The sequence below is a fragment of the Callorhinus ursinus genome, unplaced genomic scaffold, assembly GCF_003265705.2.
Source record: "Callorhinus ursinus isolate GAN/ISIS: 27379988/994484 unplaced genomic scaffold, GSC_fseal_2.0 scaffold1, whole genome shotgun sequence".
NCBI lineage: Eukaryota > Metazoa > Chordata > Mammalia > Carnivora > Otariidae > Callorhinus > Callorhinus ursinus.
Window position 1 is genome coordinate 76,289,427 of NW_027397063.1, and position 24,005 is coordinate 76,313,431.

At 37.5% G+C, this 24,005-nt stretch overlaps 1 protein-coding gene and 1 pseudogene across 3 annotated transcripts in view; both read left to right on the forward strand.

The window, feature by feature from the left end:
* CCDC39 (coiled-coil domain 39 molecular ruler complex subunit) overlaps positions 1 to 24,005 on the forward strand; it is a 192,188-nt gene that overhangs the window by 26,347 nt on the left and 141,836 nt on the right. For 2 of the 3 annotated variants that reach the window (XM_025878206.2, XM_073896771.1), the window contains 9 exons: positions 4,947 to 5,084; positions 7,304 to 7,512; positions 10,279 to 10,402; positions 17,662 to 17,821; positions 18,253 to 18,359; positions 19,054 to 19,194; positions 19,335 to 19,514; positions 19,644 to 19,729; positions 21,086 to 21,262. In XM_025878206.2, the coding sequence (XP_025733991.1) occupies positions 4,947 to 5,084; positions 7,304 to 7,512; positions 10,279 to 10,402; positions 17,662 to 17,821; positions 18,253 to 18,359; positions 19,054 to 19,194; positions 19,335 to 19,514; positions 19,644 to 19,729; positions 21,086 to 21,242 (1,302 nt within the window). In that variant the 3' untranslated portion in view covers positions 21,243 to 21,262. Of the gene's footprint in view, positions 1 to 4,946; positions 5,085 to 7,303; positions 7,513 to 10,278; positions 10,403 to 17,661; positions 17,822 to 18,252; positions 18,360 to 19,053; positions 19,195 to 19,334; positions 19,515 to 19,643; positions 19,730 to 21,085; positions 21,263 to 24,005 lie in introns of those variants that run through there. The other variant, XM_073896763.1, reaches the window with a different exon arrangement.
* LOC112828956 (E3 ubiquitin-protein ligase makorin-1 pseudogene) lies at positions 12,145 to 13,628 on the forward strand (annotated as a pseudogene).

The following is a 24,005-nucleotide window of genomic DNA, read 5'->3' on the forward strand; positions in this document are numbered from 1 at the left end:
AAGTCCCTAGTATAATTGTATTGTCGATGTTTGTTTGATTTTGTTATTAATTGGCTTATATAATTTGCTGCTCTCATGTTAGGGGCATATATATTTAAAACTGTTAGATCTTCGGGCACCTTGGTGGCTCAGTTGTTAAGCGTCTGCCTTCAGCTCAGGTCATGATCCCAGGGTCCTGGGATCGAGTCCCGCATTGGGCTCCCTGATCAGTGGGAAGCCTGCTTCTCCCTCTCCAATGCCCCCTGCTTGTGTTCCTGCTCTCGCTATTTCTCTCTCTGTCAAATAAATAAAATCTTTAAAAAATAAAATAAAATTGTTAGATCTTGTTGTATAGACCCTTTAAGTATGATATAGTGTCCTTCCTCATCTCTTATTATAGTCTTTTGTTTAAAATCTAATTTGTCTCATATAAGGATTGCCACCCCAGCTTTCTTTTGATGTCTGTTAGCATGGTAAATGTTTTTCCACCCCCTCACTTTAAATTTGGAGGTGTCTTTGGGTCTAAAATGAGTCTCTTGCAGATAGTATATCGATGGGTCTTGTTTTTTTATCCAAGCTGGTACCCTGTGTCTTTTGACTGGGGCATTTAGCCCATTTACATTCAGGTTAACTATTGAAAGATATGAATTCAGTGCCATTGTATTGCCTGTAAGGTGACTATTATTGTATATTGTCTCTGTTCCTTTCTGGTCTATGTTACTTTTAGGCTCTCTCTTTACTTAGAGGACCCCTTTCAATATTTCTTGTAGGACTGGTTTGGTGTTTGCAAATTCTTTTAGTTTTTGTTTGTCCTGGAAGCTTTTTATCTCTTCTTCTATTTTCAGTTACAGACTAGCTGGGTATAGTATTTTTGGCTGCATATTGTTCTCATTTAGTGCGCTGAATATATCATGCCAGTCCTTTCTGGCCTGCCAGGTCTCCGTGCATAGGTTTGCTGCCATTCTAATGTTTCTACCATTGTAGGTTATAGACCTCTTGTCCTTAGCTGCTTTTAGGATTATCTCTTTGTCTCTGAGACTTTTAAGTTTTACTATTAGATGTCGGGGTGTTGACCTATTTTTATTGATTTTGAGGGGGGTTCTCTGTGCCTCCTGGATTTTGATGCCTGTTTCCTTCCTCAAATTAGGGAAGTTCTCCGTTGTAATTTGCTCCAGTATACCTTCTGCCCCTCTCTCTCTTTCTTCTTTTGGGATCCCAATTATTCTAATATTGTTTCATCTTATGGTATCCCTTATCTCTCGAATTCTGCTCTCATGATCCAGTAGTTGTTTATCTCTCATTTTCTCAGCTTCTTTATTCTCCATCATTTGGTCTTCTCTCTCACTAATTCTCTCCTCTGCCTCATTTATCCTAGCAGTTAGAGCCTCCATTTTTGATTGCACCTCATTAATAGCCTTTTTGATTTTGACTTGGTTAGATTTTAGTTCTTTTATTTCTCCAGAAAGGGATTCTCTAGTATCTTCTATGTTTTTTTCAAGCCCAGCTAGTATCTTTATAATCATCATTCTGAACTCTGGTTCCGACATCTTAACTAATGTCTGTATTGATTAGGTCCCTGGCAGTCAGTATTGTCTCTTGTCTTTTTTTATTTTTGAGTTAAGTTTTTCCATTTTGTCATTTTGTCCAGAGGAGAATAGATGAATGAGAGAACAAAATGCTAAAAGGGTAACAGCGACCCCAGAAAAATATATACTAAGCAAATCAGAAGAGATCTGAAACCGGGGGGAAAAGAAGGAAAAAAAAATTTTTTTTTTGATCAAGCTGGTGAATAGAACAGAGCCACACACTAGATTTTGGGTGTATCTTGGTCTATTAGAAGAAACTGCCTCCCAAAATTTTAAAGAATGAAAAACTTATATATATATGGGTAAATATGATAAAGGGATGGAATATGAATATAAAGATAAAAATTTAAAAATATTTTAAAAGAATTGATAAGTTTGTTGAAAAAAGAAAGAAGAAAAATTTAAAAAAAGAAAAAAAAAGAGAATGTGATCAGGTGGGAGACTAGAACAAAGCCATACACTAGATTTAGGGTATATTTTGGTCTGTTAGAAGAAACTGTATCTCAAAATTTTAAAGAAAGAAAAACATATATATACAAAAAATAAGGTTAAATACAATGAAGGGATAGAATTTGTAAAGTGAAAATTAAAAAAGATTTTAAAAAAGCAATTGATAAAATATGTTGGTTGAAAAAGGAAAGAAGAAAAATTTAAAAAAATAGAAAAAGAAAAAATAAAGAAAATTAAAAAATTAACTTTGAAAGACTAAAGAATCATGGGAAAAAAAGCCACGAATTCTATGTGCAGTATTCCTCTAGCAATGGAGTTCTGCCGTTCTCATTGATTGGTAAACTTGGTCTTGGCTGGATGTTCTTGCTGATCTTCTGGGGGAGGGGCCTGTTGCCATGGTTCTCAAATGTCTTTGCCCGAGGTGGAATTGCCCTGCCCTTGTCAGGGGCCAGGCTAAGTAATCTTCTTGGGTTTGCTCTCGGGAGGTGTTGTTCCCTACAAGCTTTCCGTACAGCTTTGGAGGATGAGAATGAAAATGGCGACCTCCCTGTCTCTGGTCCCGGAGTTGTGGAGAACTGGGGCCCCACTCCTCAGTGTGCCCCCAGAGAAAAGCAGTCAATCACTCCCGTCTCCCCATTCTCCGGCCGCACTCCGTGCTCACCTAAGCAAATCAGAAGAGAAGGCTCATCTGGCCTGTGACCGAGCGTTTCTATCTCTGGCGCACGACCCCATTGGGGACTCCAAACCCAGCAGATCCCTGCCGTGCACTCTGCGCCACTCCTCCTGGGTGAGGAAGGGGAGTCTCCTGGATTTGCCACTTTTTGGGTCCCTGCTGGAAGAGCAGTGGCCCCACTGTGGTGCAGATCACGGTTTATGGCAACCTTGAGCTGAGAGCCCACTCCTCGGCTCTGTCTCTGCAGCCGGCTTCCCTGCTCCGATACCTGGGAGCTCTGCCACATTCAGACACCCCCAGTCTTTCTGTAACCCCAAGGGTCCTGAGACCACACTGTCCCAGCGAGGGTTCCACCCCCTGCTTAGCCTCTGGAGTGATATTCCTCAGCGGAGCCGACTTGTAAAAGTTCCGATTTTGTGCTCTGCTCTATCACTTGCCGGTAGTGGCTGACGGAGGCTCCCCCCCGCATGGTCTATCTTCCCAAATATCGCCTCGGATTCACTTCTCCGCATGTCCTACCTTCCAGAAAGTGGTTGCTTTTCTGTTCATAGAATTGCTGCTATTCTTTTCTTAGATATCCTTTTGAGTTTGTAGGTGTTCAGAGTGGTTTGATACCTATCTAGCTGAATTCCTGGGTACTCCTCTGTCATCTTGCTCCTCCCTCTCAGTATTGCTACTTTAAATTTTCTGAGCCCTAGTTAACTGAGCCTTAGTTAACTAATCTATTAAATGAAAGAAAATATTTGATTTTATTTTAGGGCATTTGGGAGAATTAGAAGCAACGTGTATCTTAACACAGTGCTTTTAGTAGGTATTCAATAAATGGTTTTGTTTTAATTACATAGAATATGAGGAGAATATTAATGCTACATAATGATAGGAGGGTGACATTTGTATGCCAGCATGTTTCTTGACCCTGGTGTGAATTGTGTCTGTTTTGCTGTGTGGAAATGATTCTAGTGTTCTGCCTTTTAACTACTCTGGGGCTCTGTCCATTATACAGTTGACTAGTACTTTTGCCTATCCCAACTCTGGTTTTAACAGAGAGATAAATAAATTAAAAGAAATGCAAGTGAAGTTTTAAAGATATTGAAGCTAGTTAACCTTCTAATGAAGGTCTGCTCTTCTCAATAGTACCATGAGATTGTCAAGTCATTCTGCATTACCTCTCCCATGCCATTCCATTTCCTATTTTGCATAATAGAAACTAACTACTTCTGGTTGAAAATCACCTTAAGTTAAAATTTTTTCATTCTAAAAGTTAATTTTATGAAATCACATCTTTATACAAAAAAAAAAAATTCCTCTTCTTACTGTCTTGCTGCAATCTTAGGTCTTGATACCTAAGAAAAATACAGGCAATGAGAGAGGCATAGGAGGGAGGCAGAGAGAGAGAGTAAAAGAGGAGAGAGGAACAGAACTAGGTCTTGGAACTATAAAGTTTTTGCTTTAGGTACCCAGAGGGGACTATGAGCACAAACCTTGTTCTGAGGTCTGGTTGAGTGGAGAGATGTAGATTGTTATAAAGCTAGGAAACTGATATCTGGGTATGTGTGACACATTTATGTATCTGATGGACTTAGATCTTTTCTAGCATTTTTCTCTCTAGCAATATGTGATTATACATGTAATTAAATAATAGTAAGAATTCATGACCCTTCTATGTGTCAAACACTGTTGTACATACTCTTTGACAGTAACATCTTTAATCCTCACAGCAGCTCAGGGAGGTAGGTACTGTCATCTCCATTTTAGAAATGAGGAAACTAAAGAAGAATAGGTTGCCCACCAGGGTCAGATGACTAATGTGTAATTATGGCCATCTGATTCTAGAGCTTGTACCATGAACCAAAACACTATGCTGTTTTAGACCATGAAGGTTTTTGCCTTCTGTGACTTGGGTTGAATCAAATAATAAACTTAAAATGTGAGCTGTGTACTGAACCGATGCTTGGCTTCCTCCTATTTCTCCCCATAAATGGCAGTCACCCAATAATTCAGGTCGAACTGTACATAATATTTACCAGAACTATTGAACCCAAACCAAATCCAAAAAATCAGTAAGTGATAAAAATGAAAATGTTTCTGTGTGAATATCCACATGTATTATATTAGAAACATTAGAGCATGAAGAATGAGATTTAAAAATCGAATTATAAATATTCAATGGAGCATATAATTTAATGTAAGATATGTTTAATACTATGTATTTAATATTATTTTAAAATATGTATTTCACCTCTTTTCCCTTTTTATAGAATGATCTTTATTTTATCAAGAAGTCAAACAGTAAAAATTGTGATGAAAAACAGTTCCTCATGACCAAAATAAATGAACTAAATCTTTTCAATGACAGATCAGAGAAAGAACTTAATAAAACCAAAGCTTTGAAACAGGTGCAGTAAAATCATATGTGTATGAAATATTAAAAACCACATTTTAATGCTAACTATGGAAAATTTTAAAAATATACCAATTTATAAAGATGAAAATAAATCACTGTATATAAGATAAGGTGTTAACGTTATATTATTTCCTTGTAGTCTTTTGAAGAAAATTGGCTTTATATATGTTATTTTTAAAAAATTTTAAATATATTCTCTATTTCCATGTATGTTTGCAAGCATTAAATATTGAACATTAAATATTCTTTAAAAATTATTTTTAAAGGCTTTCTACAGTTTATTGCATGCAAGTTACCATAATTTATTTAACCATCTCCTGTTTTTCGTGTTTCTTTTGTGTTTATTTCCAATGTTTGGTTATTCTAAATAGTACTATCAGGGGCATCTGGCTGGCTCAGTCAGTGGAGCATGCGACTCTTGTTCTCAAGGTCATGAGTTTGAGCCCCACATTGGGTGTGGAGCCCACTTAAAAAAAAATAGTACTACCATATACCATGCATATATATCACTGTATAGTTATTTAATGAGTTAGGAAAAATTTGTAATTGTATAATTATGGTCCAAAAAGAATGAATATTTTCAGTATCTTGAAACTATTTTCTTTTTTTTGAAATACTTTATTTTATTTGAGAGAGAGAGAGCATGCGTGAACAGGGGGAGTGGCAGAGGGAGAGAGGGAGACTCTGAAGTGGACTCCATGCTGAGCGGGGAGCTCCACAAAGGACTTGCTCTCATGACCCTGAAATCATGACATGAGCCGAAACCAAGAGTCGGGTGGTCAACTGACTGAGCCACCCAGGTGCCCCCAAACTATTTTCAAGCCAAATTGTCTTCTTCTAGAGGGTTCATTTAATACTCCCACCAGCAGTGTGTAAGCATTCTATTTTACTCACCACCAGTAAGTCTGGATATTATAATTTATAAAATTGTTAACTTGATAGGCAAACGTATTTCATTGTTTTAGTCTGTATTTTTTAAGTTGGTGACACGTGAAAGCATTTCATGTTTCAACATAAAATTTAAAATATTTATGTTTAAATAAAAATGTTTAAGGGTGCCTGGGTGGCTCAGTGGGTTAAGTGTCTGGCTTTTGCTTTCTGCGCAGGTCATGATCTCAGGGTTGTGGGATTGAGCCCCGCATGGGCTCTGCACTGTGCATGGAGCCTGCTTGGGTTTCTCTCCCTCTCCCTCTGTGGTCCCCTCCCCCCGCCACTTGTGCATGCTCTCTCCCTCTCGAAAAAATGTTCAAAACATTTTTTTCTAGTATGTTATATTCCATAATCTTTCTTTTTTGGATTTCTAGATTTTTATCTTAGCTCATATTTCCATTAGAAGGTTTATATTTTTGGAAGGCAGCTATGCTCACCACTATACCACCAACGCGAAGGTTTATATTTTTGAATTGCTTTGCAAAAGACCTTCATATGTAAAAATATTAACCCTGTCATAAATATTGTCAATATTTTTTCCACTTATCTTTAAATTTTTATTCAGTTTTTTGACATTAAAAACTTTTTTTAACATCAAATATTTGTTTTTCCCTGCATAATTTTTATACTTAGAAACTTCTTTGTCATACTAAAAATCAAACAAATGTTTACTATTTCAGTAACTACATTGGTTTTCTCTCTTACATTAAAATTTTCATTAATCTGGAATTTATTTTGGTACATTTGAGATGTAGGGATCTAATCTTTTCTCCACCTGAAAAGCTATGTTTTGAAATAATAAAGTCTTATGTTCTGGAGTGTTTGTTTCTGGGCTTTCTCTTCTGAAAATTGATCTATTTGTGTACTCTTATGTCAGTACTCTATCCATGACTGAATTTTTTAGAATAAACATTTATTTACATGTTGTTTTGTGAGATTTAGTTTAGAATATAAAAATTTTCATCCACAGGACTATATGTATTTCCTGGATTGTAAGTTTCAATTTTGGGAATAACTTCTTCCTTTTTTTTTTATTAGTAAAACTTAAATTTCAAATTGAATTATAATAAGACTTGAAATAAATCCTTTTCTTAAAAAGTGAAGAAAAACCAAGAGTCATCACTCAGAGCAATCTAAATTTAATCCTAGTTATCTTGGTCAGTGGTCAAATTAGAAAAAGTTATATTTTCAAGTTTGACTTCTGTGGCAATAAAAGAAAATATTATGGATTGGGTATAATAGTAATTATTTCAGTATCTGACAATTTTGTTATGTTGACAGGATTTGATGATAGAAGACAATCTTTTAAAACTTGAAGTTAAACGTACTAGAGAAATGCTTCACAGTAAGGCAGAAGAAGTACTTTCTCTGGAAAAAAGAAAGCAGCAATTACACACAGCTATGGAAGAACGAATCGAAGAAATTAAAGTTCACAAAACAATGCTTGCATCACAAACAAGATATGTTGAGCAAGAACGGCAGAACATAAGGTAATTCAAGTTTTAAAATACTGCTAAAATTTTTTGAAAATGTAAGCGTGATGTCAGAAGAACTGACTGGATGATCATCTTTGACTTATTTGAAAAGGCTTTTAATATATTGGACACATCTTAGTCATAAACCTATGGTTTTTCCTCCTCCTTTCCTTTGGCTAACTCCTAATTCTTTAGATTATCCCTTTTGTAATGAGATCACTAATTCCCTTGGAACTGATTTTCGAGTATTTTTTTTAAAGATTTTATTTATTTATTTGACAGAGAGAGACACAGTGAGAGAGGGAACACAAGCAGGGGGAGTGGGAGAGGGAGAAGCAGGCTTCCCACTGAGGAGGGAGCCTGATGTGCGACTCGATCCCAGGACCTTGGGACCATGACCTGAGCCAAAGGCAGACGCTTAACGACTGAGCCACCCAGGCGCCCTCAAGTATGTTTTGTGGGGAGAGTTCAATAACATGTTTCGCCATGGCTGCATTTATTTATTTATTTATTTATTTATTTATTTATTTGAAGATTTTATTTATTTATTTGACAGAGAGAGAGAGACAGCGAGAGAGGGAACACAAACGGGGAGTGGGAGAGGGAGAAGCAGGCTTCCCACTGAGCAGGGAGCCTGATGTGGAGCTCAATCCCAGGACCCTGAGATCATGACCTGAGCCAAAATCAAGAGTTAGATGCTCAACGGACTGAGCCACATAGGTGCCCCTACTTGCTACTTTTTAAAATGTTTCTGTCAATGTTGTTTCCTTTTTTTTTTTTAAAGATTTTATTTATTTATTTGAGAGAGAGAGAATGGAAGAGAGAGAGCATGAGAGGGGGGAGAGTCAGAGGGTAAAGCAGACTCCCCGCTGAGCAGGGAGCCCGATGTGGGACTCGATTCCGGGACTCCAGGATCATGACCTGAGCCGAAGGCAGTTGCTTAACCAACTGAGCCACCCAGGCGCCCAATGTTGTTTCCTTTTAAATCATTTCATTTTTGGTTTGTTACTAGCATTATAGAAATACAGTTGATTTCTATAAAGAATCTATTAACTTTGCTTAAACTCTTATTAATTCTGGCAGTTGATTGGTAGATTCTAATTTCTAGGTATTTCATTTACATCAATTGCAAATAACAGTTTTGTGTCTCCCTTTTCAGTCTTTATAACCTTCCATTTCCTCCTTCTCCCAGCCCTTGGTAACTACCATTCTTTCTGTCTGTATGAAATTGCCTGCTTTAGATACTTAATGTAAGTGGAATCATGCAGTATTTGTCTTTTGTGACTGGCTTATTCCACTTAGCATAATATCCTCAGGTTCATCTATGTAGCATGTGATGCAATTTCCTTTTAAGGGTGAATAATATTCCATTACATGTATATACCACATTTAGTGTATCCATTCATCTGTCCATGGATGTTTGGGTTGCTTTACCTCTTGGCTATTATGAATAAAATGCTGCTATTAACATCGGGGTGCTGAGATTTCTTCAAGTACCTGCTTTTGATTTTTTTTGGCTATCTAACTGGAAGTGGGATTGCTGTATCATATGGTAGTTCTATTTGTCATTTTTTAAGGAACTGCCATACTGTTTTCCATAGTGGTTGCATCATTTTACAGTTCCACCAATAATGCACAAGGGTTCCAATTTCTCCATATTATTGCCAGTACTTTTTTTTAAAAAGATTTTATTTATTTATTTGATAGAGATAGATACAGTGAGAGAGGGCCAGTACTTTTTTTTTAAAAAAAGATTTTGTTTATTTATTTGATACAGAGTGAGCACAAGCAGTGGGGAGCAGAGTGAGAGGGAGAGGCAGACTCCCCACTGAGCAGGCAGCCCGATGCGGGGCTCGATCCCAGGACCCTGAGATCAACACGCGAGCCGAAGGCAGGTGCTTAACTGACTGAGCCACCCAGGCGCCCCTGCCAGTACTTTTTTTTTTAAAGATTTATTTATTTTTTTATTTTAGAGAGAGTTCAAGAGAGTGCACTAGTGTGGGGAGGGGCAGAGGAAGACGTAGAGAATCTCAGGCAGACTCCCCACTGAGAGCCCCCAGGACCCTGAGATCATGATCTGAGCTGAAATCAAGAACCAGCAGCTTAACCAACTAAGCCACCCAGGCACCCTGCCAATATTTTCTTTTTTTTTCCTTTCTTTTTTTTTCTAGTAGCTACCCTAGGGCTGTGATGTAATATGGTATTGTGGTTTTAATTTGCATTAAATTATCTTTTATGAGACTGACGCGCTACCTACTGCGCTAATGAGGTACCTTGCATTAAACTATCTTTTAAATGATAGTGAATAGCCTTGGAAGCTAGAGGTGGTATCCTCTTGCTGGAGTAAAGATTGGATGTATTTGCTTAGTTCCCATTATAAGATATTTGGATTACTTAAGCTTGAGTTTCCTTAGCTGTGATGTAAACCTACGGTGTATGTAATATCCACTTGAGCTCCTCTTCACTTGCATGGGACTTTGAGAGCTCTGCAAGCAGGAGGCTCATGCGACTTGGTGTACCATGAATGACAAAGTCCTTTTTCTCTGACCTAGGAATCTTGTGTCTTCTGCCAACTTCCATGAAACTATGGCAGCCTAACTTCTTAGCTTTCAAATAGGGTGAAACCCGAGATGCTTCCCACTAATTAGAAAATTGAAAAGTGAGAATATATTTAACCTGTTTGAATTTAGTATTAATAAAAATGTCATATAAGAACACTATAGTCCTTTAAAAATGTATGTCATTTGTGTTTTAGTGTTTTTCTTTTTCTTTCCATATTAGTGCTGAGTTTCATGAGAGGCTAAGTAAAATTGATAAGCTGAAGAATAGATATGAAATTCTTACTGTTGTAATGCTGCCTCCTGAAGGAGAAGAGGAGAAAACACAGGCCTATTATGTGATAAAGGTAATCTTAATTGATTCATAGTTGTGATAAAGTGAAGTATCTTTGCTCTTTGTTAACAACCAAATGGCTTTTTTTTTTTTTTTTTTGCCATGCAACTTTAAATTTCATAGTGCTCTTGTAGCTACTGCACTTGATCAGGGCCATAAAACACTAGTTGTTAGGTGGAGGTACTGAAGCTATTATTATTTTTTAAAGATTTATTTATTTGAGAGAGTGTGGGCATGCGCAACATTGCCCGAGTGGGGGAAGGGGCAGAGGGAGAGGGAGAGAACCTCAGGCAGACTGTACTGAGTGCAGAGCTGACGCTGGGCTTGATCAACCTGAGGTCATGACGGGAGCTGAAACCAAGAGTCAGAGGCTTAACTGACTGAACCACCCAGGCGCCCCCTGAAGCTATACACCTCAAGTCCATGAGGTCAAAGAGAGGTCTGGACTGTTCTTTGATACTTTTTTTTTTTTGCTATCATTTGTGTCATGTCATTTTCCCTCATTTATTCAAGATTCATAATCTGTTTTACCTTAACACTTGCTGTCACTTTGCATGTCTTTAGTATTCATGTGATAACCTGTTCAACACCTCAGGCTCAAGGCCTTACTTCACTATAGCCATCCACTCATGTGGCTATAGCCTAGATCATCACCTGGAGCTACACCACCCTGAAATCTTAATTCTCTAATTTACCAGTGCATCTCTGGTATGGTGGCTATCCAGAGGAAGAGGCCTGTTCCTTTGCCTTCATATTAGATGGGAGAGAGACAGATCGGGTGAATCTGCTCTGTTCTAATGTTTGAGATTTGTCTGCCATTTCATGGTTATCTTTACTGAGTAACCCATAAGGGGAAATGAAGAAGTGATCAGGAACTAGATGCATTTCCCTTCCTGAGTACTGCCATACTCATTTTTGCCATGTAGAAACTGAACAGGTGTGATTTCCTTTACACGGAGGTTTGGGAACTTATTCAAGACACTACAAAGGAGTGGAAATTTTAACTTTAACTCATTTTTCCTGTATCATACACTGAAGGAAATGGGAAGATCTAATTCACACCTTTAGAGGATGACCTGTGGACAGATGTTCCCTTTCCTTTGACTTATACTTAATCTTGCAAGTTTCCTTCTATAGCCCTTCTTTGAGTGTGCCCCTAACACATACACTGAGTGTGATATGCCTGCCACTTTGCCTCAGGAAATTCCACCTAACCTACATGAGAAATGAATCCCAGCTCTCAAACTGTTCTTGTAACTCATCAGTCTGTGGTACCTCAGGCTTTGACCTGATACTAACAAGACTTTCCTCCTCTCAGGTTTTAAAGGTTCCTGAGGGGTGAAGGGTAGGTTCTAGGCTGGTCAGTGTTGGAAGAAGGTAGATGTTATAATTCCAGTTAAGTTTTTCTTCCAACAAGGTATGTGATGTTACCTAAAAGCTCTGATGTTAGAGTTCCTTTGTCCATATCTTGGTTCTATCACTGACCAAGCAGGTGACCTTGAATAAGTTATTTAATCATTTTGGGGGCTTAGTTTCCTCACTTGCAAAATGAGAATATTATTACTTTTGTTGTGAGAAGTAAATGAAGAAGTATATGTGGTGGCAACCTTTTCTAACCGTGAGTCCTTCCTTGTCCTGGTGTTTGGATAAGACCACCTTTTTTGGCACTGAACACATCTCAAGAATTTTCTTGGCCGTCGGCTCTGAACCCCACCACGACAAACAACATCAAAAGCAGGAGGGAAACCTTGGAGGTATTTCATGCACAGGGTTTATAAGGAAGGAGATAACTGTCACTACTCGCATGACCTCTCTGACAGTCCTTATGGTGTAGTGTGCAAGTATTTTCAGCGAGGATACTGTATTTACGGAGACTGCTGCAGATATGAACATAGTAAGCCTTTGAAACAGGACGAAGTGACTGCTGCAGATCTAACTGCAAAATCATCCCTTGCTGCTTCCTCAAGTCTCTCATCAGGCATTGGACCAGTTGTTGAAATGAATACAGGCGAAGCTGAGTCAAGAAATTCAAACTTTGCAACTGTAGGAGCAGGTTCAGAAGACGGGTGAATGCCATTGAGTTTGTTCCTGGGCAGCCCTACTGTGGCCGTACTGCGCCTTCCTGCACTAGAAGCATCCCCGCAGGGCTCAGTGACCAAGGAACAATTGGAGAAAGAGCAAACGGCAGCAGAAACCAAGCAGCAGCTTTGCCCCTATGCTACGGTCAGAGAGTGCTGGTACGGGGAGAACTTTGTGTATCTCCACGGAGACTCCTGTGACATGTGTGGGCTGCAGGTCCTCCATCCGACGGATGCTGCCCAGAGATCGCAACATATAAAATCTTGCATTGAGGCCCATGAGAAGGACATGGAGTTCTCATTTGCTGTCCAGCGCAGTAAGGACGTGGTGTGTGGCATATGCATGGAGGTGGTCTATGAAAAAGCCAACCCCAGTGAGCACCGCTTTGGGATTCTCTCCAACTGCAACCACACTTACTGTCTCAAGTGTATTCGCAAGTGGAGGAGGGCTAAGCAATTTGAGAGCAAGATCATAAAGTTCTGCCCAGAATGCCGGATCACATCTAACTTTGTCATTCCAAGTGAGTGGAACTTGGTGGAGGAGAAAGAAGAGAAGCAGAAACTCATTCAGAAATACAAGGAAGCAATGAGCAACAAGGCATGCAGGTATTTTGATGAAGGACGTGGGAGCTGCCCATTTGGAGGGAACTGTTTTTACAAGCATGCATACCCTGATGGCCGTAGAGAGGAGCCACAGAGACAGAAAGTGGGAACATCAAGCAGATACCGGGAGCAACGAAGGAACCACTTCTGGGAGCTCATTGAGGAGAGAACAGCAACCCCTTTGACAACAAGAAGAGGAGGTTGTCACCTTTGAGCTGGGCGACATGTTGCTTATGCTTTTGGCTGCAGGTGGGGACGACGACCTGACAGACTCTGAAGATGAGTGGGACTTGTTTCATGATGAGCTGGGAGATTATTATGACTTGGATCTATAGCAGCTTGACGTGGCGGGTGAACTGGTCTGCTGAGCCCCAGACAGTAGCTGTCCCCTGTGGTGGTGTGGTAGTGCCCGAATTTCTTTCCTAGGCAGGCCTATCAACTCCAGGTGCTGTTGTGATCCGTCTTACCCAGGGCCTGTCTCAATCCCTCACCTTTCCCCAAGGAGTGTGTTTTTTTCTGTTTAAAAAAAAAAGTTACAAAAATAAATCTTAAAGCTAATTTTTTTGTAACATGAATTTAACTGTCAGCGTAGGTCTGTTGCGTCATCTGGTTTCCACCAGATTGACACCATTCTAGGGTAGCGTTGATGGACTCTCCACACTTACTTGGAGGACCCCAGGTTCAAGAACAGCATTGGCCCTGCTTTGGGGTATAAGAATAGAGGTGACGGGTGACGGATCTGCACTGTCGCACGTAGCCTGCCACAGACTTACGAGGTGGATACCCGAGGTTTCTGGTGAAATCTGCACATCTGTGTTTTTAAATCTGTTCCCTACCCCATAACCCCCACTGTGCACCTGTTCTGTGGTTTTGGTCTCTTGTTGAATTGCGCACAAGTCATACTACTGGGTAACCAGAACCAGGTGCAAACGTATTGAGATTTTTACTGTGTTTAGCACGATAGGAAAGTTGAGAAGGAACACGTACAACAGATGTAGTGGCCTAAGTGAACGGCCGAGCTGGAAGCGGACTCCTGAGGGCTGATGGACTTGGTGTGTATGAGAGTGTGTGAAAAGCTTCTTGTCCCTGCATAGATGCTGTGTTCTTAGCCTTAGTGGAAAAACTGCAGCCTCGTATGGCACACAGACCATAAAGGACAAAGCAGGATATTGGTAGCTGTCGGTAGAGCGGTGCTAGCTCTGTCCGTATAAATAGAGAAATGGGCTTAGCCACAGAGGGGTCACCTGTCTGCTGGTCCCATTCATTAACACAAACCAGGGCTCGGATACACAGCTGTACTTAATGTTTTAGGGTCTCCCAGCCTCTCCAGCCCAGGCACTTTTGGACAAATGTTTGTCCTCGTTTGAGGTTTTGTTGTCAGATTTTTGTTTTTGTGGGTATTTGCCTCATTCCATCCCTGAGCTTTGCAGGTAGACAGATGTGATTCAGAACTTAGTTCAAGGTGTTTCTTATAGTGGGGTCATTGGTTGGCAGGAGTAAGTCATGCTTTTCCACTAAAGGGGGGGCGGGGGTGGTAATCCACGAGACGAGCTAAAGTTAAGTTGTTAGAAGAAGATTGGAAACTTTAGCTTTGAGTTTTTTCGCTCTAGTTCCTAAAAGAACTTGGAGATGCTCCTCATTTGTCCATCTACTGCTTTGATTCATTCCTTGGATCCCACCCATTCTTTCACTCTAAGAAAAAACAAATAATTGTTGCAGAGGTCTCTGTATTTTGCAGCTGCCCTTTTGTAAGAAGCACTTTTCCGAAAAAAAACAAAAAGTCCCCCCCAAAAGAAATATATGTAAAACCCTTAAGTGTCTGGAACAAAATGAGCCCTCAGTAAATTGCTGTCATTATTGTTATTGCTATGATGATGATGATGACGATGATGATGATGTATCCACTTCTCAGGAAAACAGGCAAATTTTATGAGGAAAAGAGTGTGTGTTCTGTTCACGGTGAAGTTGCTGGATAAATGTCAGCATAAGAGATATGTAAGATGAATCAAGGCGATCAGTTACCTTCCCAATTTCCTAATGCCACTCTTCACTTTCCATCCTTTCTAGGGTCCGCAGCTTGCCACATTATTCCATTTTTCATTATGCAGCATATTTAAATGTTTTACTCTTAACACTTCACATGTGCCAGATGTGTAAAAATGAAACTTTTTATTTGTAGCTAGATTCAGTGTGTCTTATGTGGTCTTTATAAGGTTACAGTCCAGTTCTGACCACAATTTAGTGAAACTGTTAGAAAATGAAATTACTAGAAAATGCTTTAAAATGTTGACAGAAAGGTATAAATAAAAATTTGTTTCTAATATAAGCTTTCTAATCTAGGATAAAAGGTATACATTCTATAATGTCTGATTTAGAACCAGATAGGGTCATAAAAGTTTTTAGTGTAAGGTACGTATGGAATTAGATCAAGAAATATATATAAATGTACAAAGTCAGCCCCTTTGTTTGACAAATAAACTGAACTCGGAGAAGGAAAATGAATTATTTAATGTTACCTCATTCGTAGGATATCCACAATTAAAATCTAGCTGTTTTGATTCATTCTAGGTCTCTTCCACTATAGTATTTTTTGAATGAAAAGGTTGCCAATTCTAGACTCAACTTAACTGGAATTAGAGTATAATTTAAGAATTTTTTTTTTTTTGCTAACTGTATTCGTATGTACCATTTACTATAAAAATATGTGTTAACATATTTTGAAGCATAATAAATACCAGTGAAAATGTTAAGAGATAAAGAATTACCAATAAAACTTCAAATGGCCACATTCTGGTTTAAATACATGCCACACTTAGGGATTAAATAAATTAACAAATTAAATTATTTAATTTTGATTAAAAATGGGTTTTGGCACTTTTAAATATGTATTCATATTATCACTGTCAACATTTAATTGGAGAAGTTCTTTGGAACTTTTTGGATACAACTGTAGAGAGCCTAGCCCAGTGACAGAGTTAAGCTGGAAAAAGTCATTGAGTATGCCTACTACTGAGACTTTTTGGTTTTCAGCAATTTATAGACTGCATTTTTTTCCAGCCACATTTATCAGTTATCTTTCTCTAATTAAAAAAAAAATTTTTTTTTAAAGATTTTATTTATTTATTTGACAGAGACAGCAAGAGAGGGAACACAAGCAGGGGGAGTGGGAGAGGGAGAAGCAAGCTTCCCACCGAGCAGGGAGCCCGACATGGGGCTTGATCCCAGGACCCTGGGATCATGACCTGAGCCAAAGGCAGCCACTTAACCGACTGAGCCACTCAGGCGCCCCTAAAAATTTTTTTTAAACATGGCAAAATACACATAAATTTGGCCATTTTAACAGTTTTTAAGTGTGCAGTTCTGTGGCGTTAAGTACATCCCCACTGTTGTGCAACCAACACCAACATCCATCTCCAGAACTTTTTCATCTTCCAAAACTGAAACTGTCTACCCGTTAAACACTGAGTCCCCATTTTTCCCTCTCCTCAGCCCCGGGCAACCACCGTGCTATCCTCCGTCTGTGAATTTGACTATTATAGGCATCTCATTTAAGTGGAATCATGCAGTGTTTCTCCTTTTAAAAATACGGAGTGCTTCACAAATTTGCATGTTATTCTTGTGCAGGCACCAAACTATTTTTTTCTATTTGTTCTGATTTTAGTATGTGCTACCGAAGTGAGTATTCTAATTTTAATATTACTTAACTGTTCAAAAACGTTGAAATACTAGTTCTAATAGCAATATAACTGGGTTGGAAATAATATGCATTTGTTTTCCTAGGTTTGCTTACCTCCTTTATTCTTAAGACTTAAAATGAGAAAGTGTTCCTAAGCCTCTTTCAGGCCAGAAACATGTATTCTTCTTATGGGATAGATCTAGTTTGAAGCCACCTTCTAGTTAACCCTCTCTCTTTCCAGTAAAGTGTAGACCTGCTTAGCTTTCTGGTAATTTTTATTGGAAAGTTTTAATGTAAACTTTGGTTAATTACTACACTTCCATCAGTTTGTATCCTATGTACTATATTTTGAAGGTCTTGGGGCTTTAGTCTTCTTTTCTAAATCAAGTGCAAGAAATAAATGCTTAATGCTGCGTGTAGGCCCCAAGGTAAATTGGTATTGTTGTGAGTATACTATTTCCTGCCCTGGAAACAGAAATTTTCTCCTGATACTTTGGTGCAGTCACTTTTTTTTTTTTTAAAGAAGTTAAATTTTTTAAATTTTATCATGTTATGTTAATCACCATACATTGCATCATTAGTTTTTGATGTAGTGTTCCATGATTCATTGTTTGCGTATAACACCCAGTGCTCCATTCAATAGTGCCCTCTTTAATACCCATCACCAGGCTAACCCATCCCCCCACCCCCCCTCCCCTCTAGAACCCTCAGTTTGTTTCTCAGAGTCCATAGTCTCTCATGGTTCATCTCCCCCTCTGATTCCCCCCCTTCATTTTTCCTTTCCTGCTTTTTTTTTTTTTTTTTTTTACATATAATGTATTATTTGTTTCAGAGGTACAGGTCTGTGATTCATCAGTCTTACATAGTTCACAGCACTCACCATATGTGCAGTCACTTCTATTCTGTATTTCATAGGCTGCTCAAGAAAAAGAAGAACTTCAAAGGGAAGGTGACAGTTTGGATGCTAAGATCAACAAAGCTGAAAAAGAAATCTATGCTCTAGAAAACACCTTGCAAGTGCTGAGAAGTTGCAACAACAATTATAAACAATCTTTTAAAAAAGTGACTCCATCCAGTATGTAGGAGTTATTAAAAATTTTTTATGAATATATGCAATTAAAGCTGTAGTTACTTATTTTTAAAGCAAAACATTGTGAGACTTGGAAAACAAAAATGTACCATGTTTGATTGAGTCAGAAAATCATCTCCCCGCCCCCTTTAAAATAAGGACTAAGTTGTTATTTCCATTATTAGTTCTAGCAGTATTGCATATCACTTCTCTGGGAATTAATTTCAAATGAGAAGAAAATAGCAGCACACTGGTTGCTCGATGTTGACAAAACAAGAATGGCTACCACATTACATGCTTATACTGTTTTTCAACAAGCAGATACAAGGAATTTAACTTTCTGTTAACAAAAAATGTTAGAGAAGTTTAATATATGTAAGACTTGAAGCTTGCTTTCTACATAGCATGTTAAAAATTTAATAATTCTCTAATTTTAGGTGATGAGTATGAACAAAAAATTCAACTAGAAGAACAAAAAAGAGCTATTGATGAAAAATACAGATACAAACAAAGACAAATCAGGGAACTACAGGAAGATATCCAGGTAAATTATACAGGCTTTAGTAATAAGCCCTTAGTAAAAGTTAACTATCATTATTATTATGTCTACTGTCTTGTTATCTTGTAGAAAGAAGATAATTTTTTAAAGTAGATAGTCTCATTTAATTAAAATGAGAAAAAAAAACAAGTGACCAAAGTATTAAATAAATTAGTTAAAATCATAGTACTAAACACAGGATGGACTGATAATGACTTGTTAATTAGGTGATGAATCATAGCCAGCTAATTACATCTACCCACTTTTATTTAATGAACTTTTATTTCATTTAATTCTTTAAAGATCACCTTAAAGATTGCTCCTTAAAATTTGAAAGATAAAAATAATCTAGTAGAAAGTAGTTACTAAACCACATCACTGAAAGAGAAAACAATGTGCTTGGTAAGCAAGCTCGATATAAAATTTTTTTTTTTTTGCTAGTTTGAAGGAACCAATGGTATGAATTTTTGAAAACTGCATGCTTTTAATAGCCACTGTTTGACTTATTTTTCCCCCAAGTACCATAAAAATACTTTCCAGTGGAATTATATACAAAACTTAATCCAGGAACCGTTATACTTATCTACCAATATAATGTATGTTATATACAAAAATAAATGAATTAAGTACTTGAAAAAATGGCAAGTTGTAAGTTCTTGATTCTAACCAGTTAAGTATGTTAATGCTTTATTTTCTGCAGAGCATGGAAAATACTTTAGAAGTTATAGAACATTTAACAAATAATGTCAAAGAAAAATTATCAGAGAAGCAGGCTTATTCATCTCAACTAAATAGAGAAACTGAGGAGCAGAAGCCAAAATTAGAGAGAGTAATTAAACAGGTACTGCTGTCTTTTTAAAAACTGACCTGTCATATTTATATATTTTCAAGTTCCAAATGTAATTCCAAATCCTTCATCCGTAATACTAAGTTCTGGGAAATAGTTTTAAATAATAACTGACTACTCTTGACCAACAACAGTGTGCAAAACTCACCAAGGAAATCCGACTTTTGAAAGACACAAAAGATGAAACACTAGAAGAACAAGATATCAAACTTCGTGAAGTGAAACATTTCCACAAGATCATTGATGAAATGCTAGTTGATGTCACAGAAGAAAATGCTGAGATCCGTATTATCCTTCAAACATACTTTCAACAGGTAATAACAGTACCTTCTAGCTAAAATATTTTTTAAACACAAATAAATTTATGGCATTTATCATAAAGTCTAATTCAAAATATTCTAATATGTAGTGGTACTAATGATCGCTATTGAATATTCTTCCAGAATGGTTTAGAACTACCTACAGCTGGTACAAAAGGCAGTCGCCAGAGTTCTAGATCTGCTTCACAGACTTCACTGGTATCAACAAGGTAAGTGGAAGGTTAAAAATCATCTCAACAACTCTCTGTCCTATGCAAATACCGCTACAGCCACTGGATCTGCCAGTGCTCTCCTTATCCTCCTTACCCACCTTTCTATGTTAGTGTTATGTATGCAGGTAACAGCCAGCAGAGCAAGACTCTTTCCCTCTGATTTGTCTGATGTCAGTTTCTATGAGGACAGGAGTGTTTTGTGACTTCCAGCTTTCCGTAGGATAAAACAGGGTGAAATTTTGGAGGTTACGTCTTGCATGGTTAACACTGAGTATGGAGTTTTGTTTTTTTTTTTTTTTTAAGATTTTATTTATTTGAGAGAGAGAGAGGGAGTATGAGCAGGGTGAGGAGCAGAGGGAGGACAAGCAGACTCCCCGCTGAGCAGGGAGCCCGATGCGGGGCTCAGGGCTCAATCCCGGGACTCCAGGATCATGACCTGAGCGGACGGCAGCTGCTTAACTGACTGAGCCACCCAGGCGCCTCTGGGGAGAATTTTTTAAACCATAAAAAGGCAACTTAGATGTACAGACATATGATTTTTATGATTAAAACCACATTATGAAGTTTTAAGTAGAATTTCATTTTTGCTGCTTTATTTTGCTAAAAAGGAAATTATTCTTTACTTCTGCACTTCAGTTTTATCTGGAATTCTATCAGGTAGATTGATGTTTAATCAACACTCTGTGCTTTGCTGACAAAATCAAAATTATTAATGATCTTAATTTTAAAATTCCCAATCTCCTATGTTCAATAGCCATTTATTTTTCACTTGTCCACAGATAGCTTTCAGAAAATAAAAGGGACATCCTAAAAGATAGTGTTTAAGTAGAACAAATCTGTTTCTACATAAACATGGTAAGGAGTAACCTGAACATCACTGTATTTCGATATTTTTAAGTCTTAGCATTTCAGAATTGTATAGCTAGTTATGCTTTTCAAATGACCCCACTTTATCCTGTCAATAGGCCTCATTTTCTTCTCTTTAGCTTAGATTACATAACTATTACTGTAGTCACTCTGGCCAGCACCCAAATTACCATGGCACTTTATGCTTAATGATTTTTGCAAAACCTTTTCAATGTTTAATGATTCCACTTCTAAATTGATTATAGTTGAAAATATTTTTCTCATATAGAAACATATTTTTGAACTAGTTTGAAACTCTATGTTCATTACCTTTTTTTTTTTGAACGCATTTTTTGACATGAATGGTTATGCTTTTACTAGTATATACTTTCTGATCTCTTTTAATTCCTTGTGGGATTATGGTATCTTTTGCCATTAGCAAGGGGTTCTTTACTAATAAGGATTTTGAATTCAATTTAAAATAGTGCTGGTTTTCTTTTCCTGTAGGTCATCCAGAAGTTCCACAACTACTGCCTCTCAGACTTCAATTAAAGTATTAGAGCTGAACTTCCCAGCCTCCTCTTCAGGGACTGGCAATATTTCTAGGCCACCAAGTGCGACCAGTAGCTCCAGTAATGGTAAAAACAAAAAGGGCTGCAAATAAACATTTTAATCTCTTGTATAAGTTGTAAACACGAAAACAAAAATCTTACTTTTAAGATAGTGAATTCCACCCTATGCTTTTGGGTGCTGTGTAGTTATATGAGAGAGGCCCACTGAAATCGTGTTAGAAATATGCAATAACTAGACCAAAGTTTACCCTGTGGAAAATGTGAAAACTGAGTTAAAAAGTCAAGCAATTTAGGTTCAGATAAGCCAAAGAAATGCTTAATTTTCTTAGCTTTTGCCATACTGTTTTCTTCAGAGAAGGAAAGCAGTAATAGATTCTTTAACAAGGCTACATGTTTTATAAGCATAGAGAAAATGATGTTTTTCACTGTTATTTTGATGTTTGTTAAATTAGAAAATGGTTTGCTTCAGTATTTCATGCTAGCCATGAAACTACTTCAATTCTAATTTAACACAATCTTTCAGGAAATTTCTGAAGATTCACTGTCCTTTGAATATAATACTAAAATTCTCATTTACCCTAGAAAATCCTAAAATTAGGTTTGCTTTAGTTAAAGAAACATGTTTCTTGGACTTCTGGGGGAGAAGTCTCTTAGTTTCTTTTGAAGAAGAAACTTCTATTTTTAACCAAAAACTAGCATTTATTCCCTCCCCCCAAAAATACAATTAATAGGAAAGAGCACTGCATATTAAGAAAAATGCAGCTGAAATTTCTAAGAATTACTCAACTCTGATCTTGAAAGAAGTTGAACACATTAAACATTTTGTTTTCAAGAATAACGATGTACTTTCAAGACTTTTCTCCCCCCAAGACCTTCTTGATGTAGTAGACAAAGAGCTAGGTATGATTTGATTTGCAATAGGAATCCCATAAATTCACGGTAGAAATGGACCACCTGATTTAGAATGTTATTCCGTTTAATACCTTATTGTAGAACATGAACCCAATATTTTCAACTCTTGGAATAGAGTGTGGAGTATGATGTTATAAAACTGGCTTTTAAATACTTAGCTATATATACTTAGAAACTATATACTTAACTGAATATTTCTCCTTCAAACCTTGAATTTGTCACAACTGTTGTCATTGTTTAGAAGTGTCATTTACAGTTCCTTCTGAAAGGTAGTATTGGCAGTAAACCCGTTTTTCCTGATTATTTTATTATTTTTAGAAATAGCCAGCAAATGGTATAGCCAAGTCCAATGAATAATTTTTTTGTAAAACAAGGTTCTAAATGCATGAAATTTAGATCTAAAAACTGATTAATTTTATGCTCACTTTGTGTGTTCACCGCAAAGTGCATTTGTGTGCATTACTTTGTAAATTACTTGGAACTTGCAATTCAGTATTAAACATTGTTCTGTGGAGGCAGGGATTGTCTTACTGGCTCTTTGACCTTAGGGAAAGTTGCTTCTCTATGCTTTTTTCCTTATTTGTAATACTGAGACAGTAAGAGTTACTTACACCACAAGTTTACTGAAATAATCAAATATATGAAAGGCCCTGACTTAGGAATTGCACAGTAACTTCTACCTATTATTGAGTCACCACCCAAAGGCTAGCACAATATTTGTGGAATGGTTAGGTTCTAGGCCAGTATACAAGTCCGTATTTAACTCTATTAAATAAACAGTTCCAACACTATGTGTATAATAATGCTATATGGTGACACAGGGATCACAAACCCATTATCTCCAAATGTGGAGAGTTATCTTAAACATCCACCTATTGTGTTAGAAAGTTATTTATGGAAGTCAAGACACAGTCTGGGTGTGTACAAAGTATAGACATAATGATAAGGAAAAAAACTGCTAATTACTAACAATTCTTGGTAAGCCAGTCCCCAATATTCTTTTGCTGTGACGGGTTTCCTGAACACATCCTTAGAAACTGGCTTGTAAACTCTGCTTAAATTTAGTATGTTCCGGGAAAGAAACTGGGGAAGATGGAATTCATAAATTCAGGCAAGCCTATATAAGGTACTATCCTAATTTTCTTGTACCTGAATGTAACATTAAGCCACAAAGACACCTTGGAAAATTATAGTGCTGGTTGATAGTGATGCTCAGAGATTTTTTAGTAAATAAAATGGTGTACGTAAAATACTGAAGATGTACTAGCAATTCCTAAAGATCAAAGACCATGTCGAGATACTTTTCACTTTTTACAAAAACCACTATGTAGGACTATGTAGGGATGATACAGGAGCTATTAATACACAGAAAGAACCAGGGACTCTTTTAAGATGAGTTTCTTGGTACAAAGATGAATGACCTGAGTGACCTTCCTACTGCTATTACGCATGGTTTTTGACCAGTTTCTCTGTTCCACTGTAAAACAAACTTTAGCTTTTTCACTAGGCTCCCAATGCTAAAGTCTGAAGGCCACAAACAGGACATACCCAATTAGAATGATTTAGACAGACGTAGCATTAAAGGCCTGTTGTCACAGTGTCTAGAACCTGAAATGGGAAAGATTCTAAAGACCGTTCTAAATCAACAACCATGACTACCATCTCTATCTTCAAATCTCTGTTTTCAAATCTGGAAGGATTTTTTATGATCTAAGTCACTTCTTCAGCTCCAATTGCTGGAATTTATTGAGTAAAACCAGGCTTTTGTCATTTATTCAGACCCTAAGAAAGGGAGGTATCAAGGGAAGTGCCAGGAGAGAGGTATCAAGAGGAAATGCAGGCCAGCTCTAGGCGAATTAAAACATGCCCAGTGCCTTCCCAACTGGACATATGCAATACTAGGACAGTTTCCCAATTTTCTTTCCCTTAGGGGAAAACCAGAT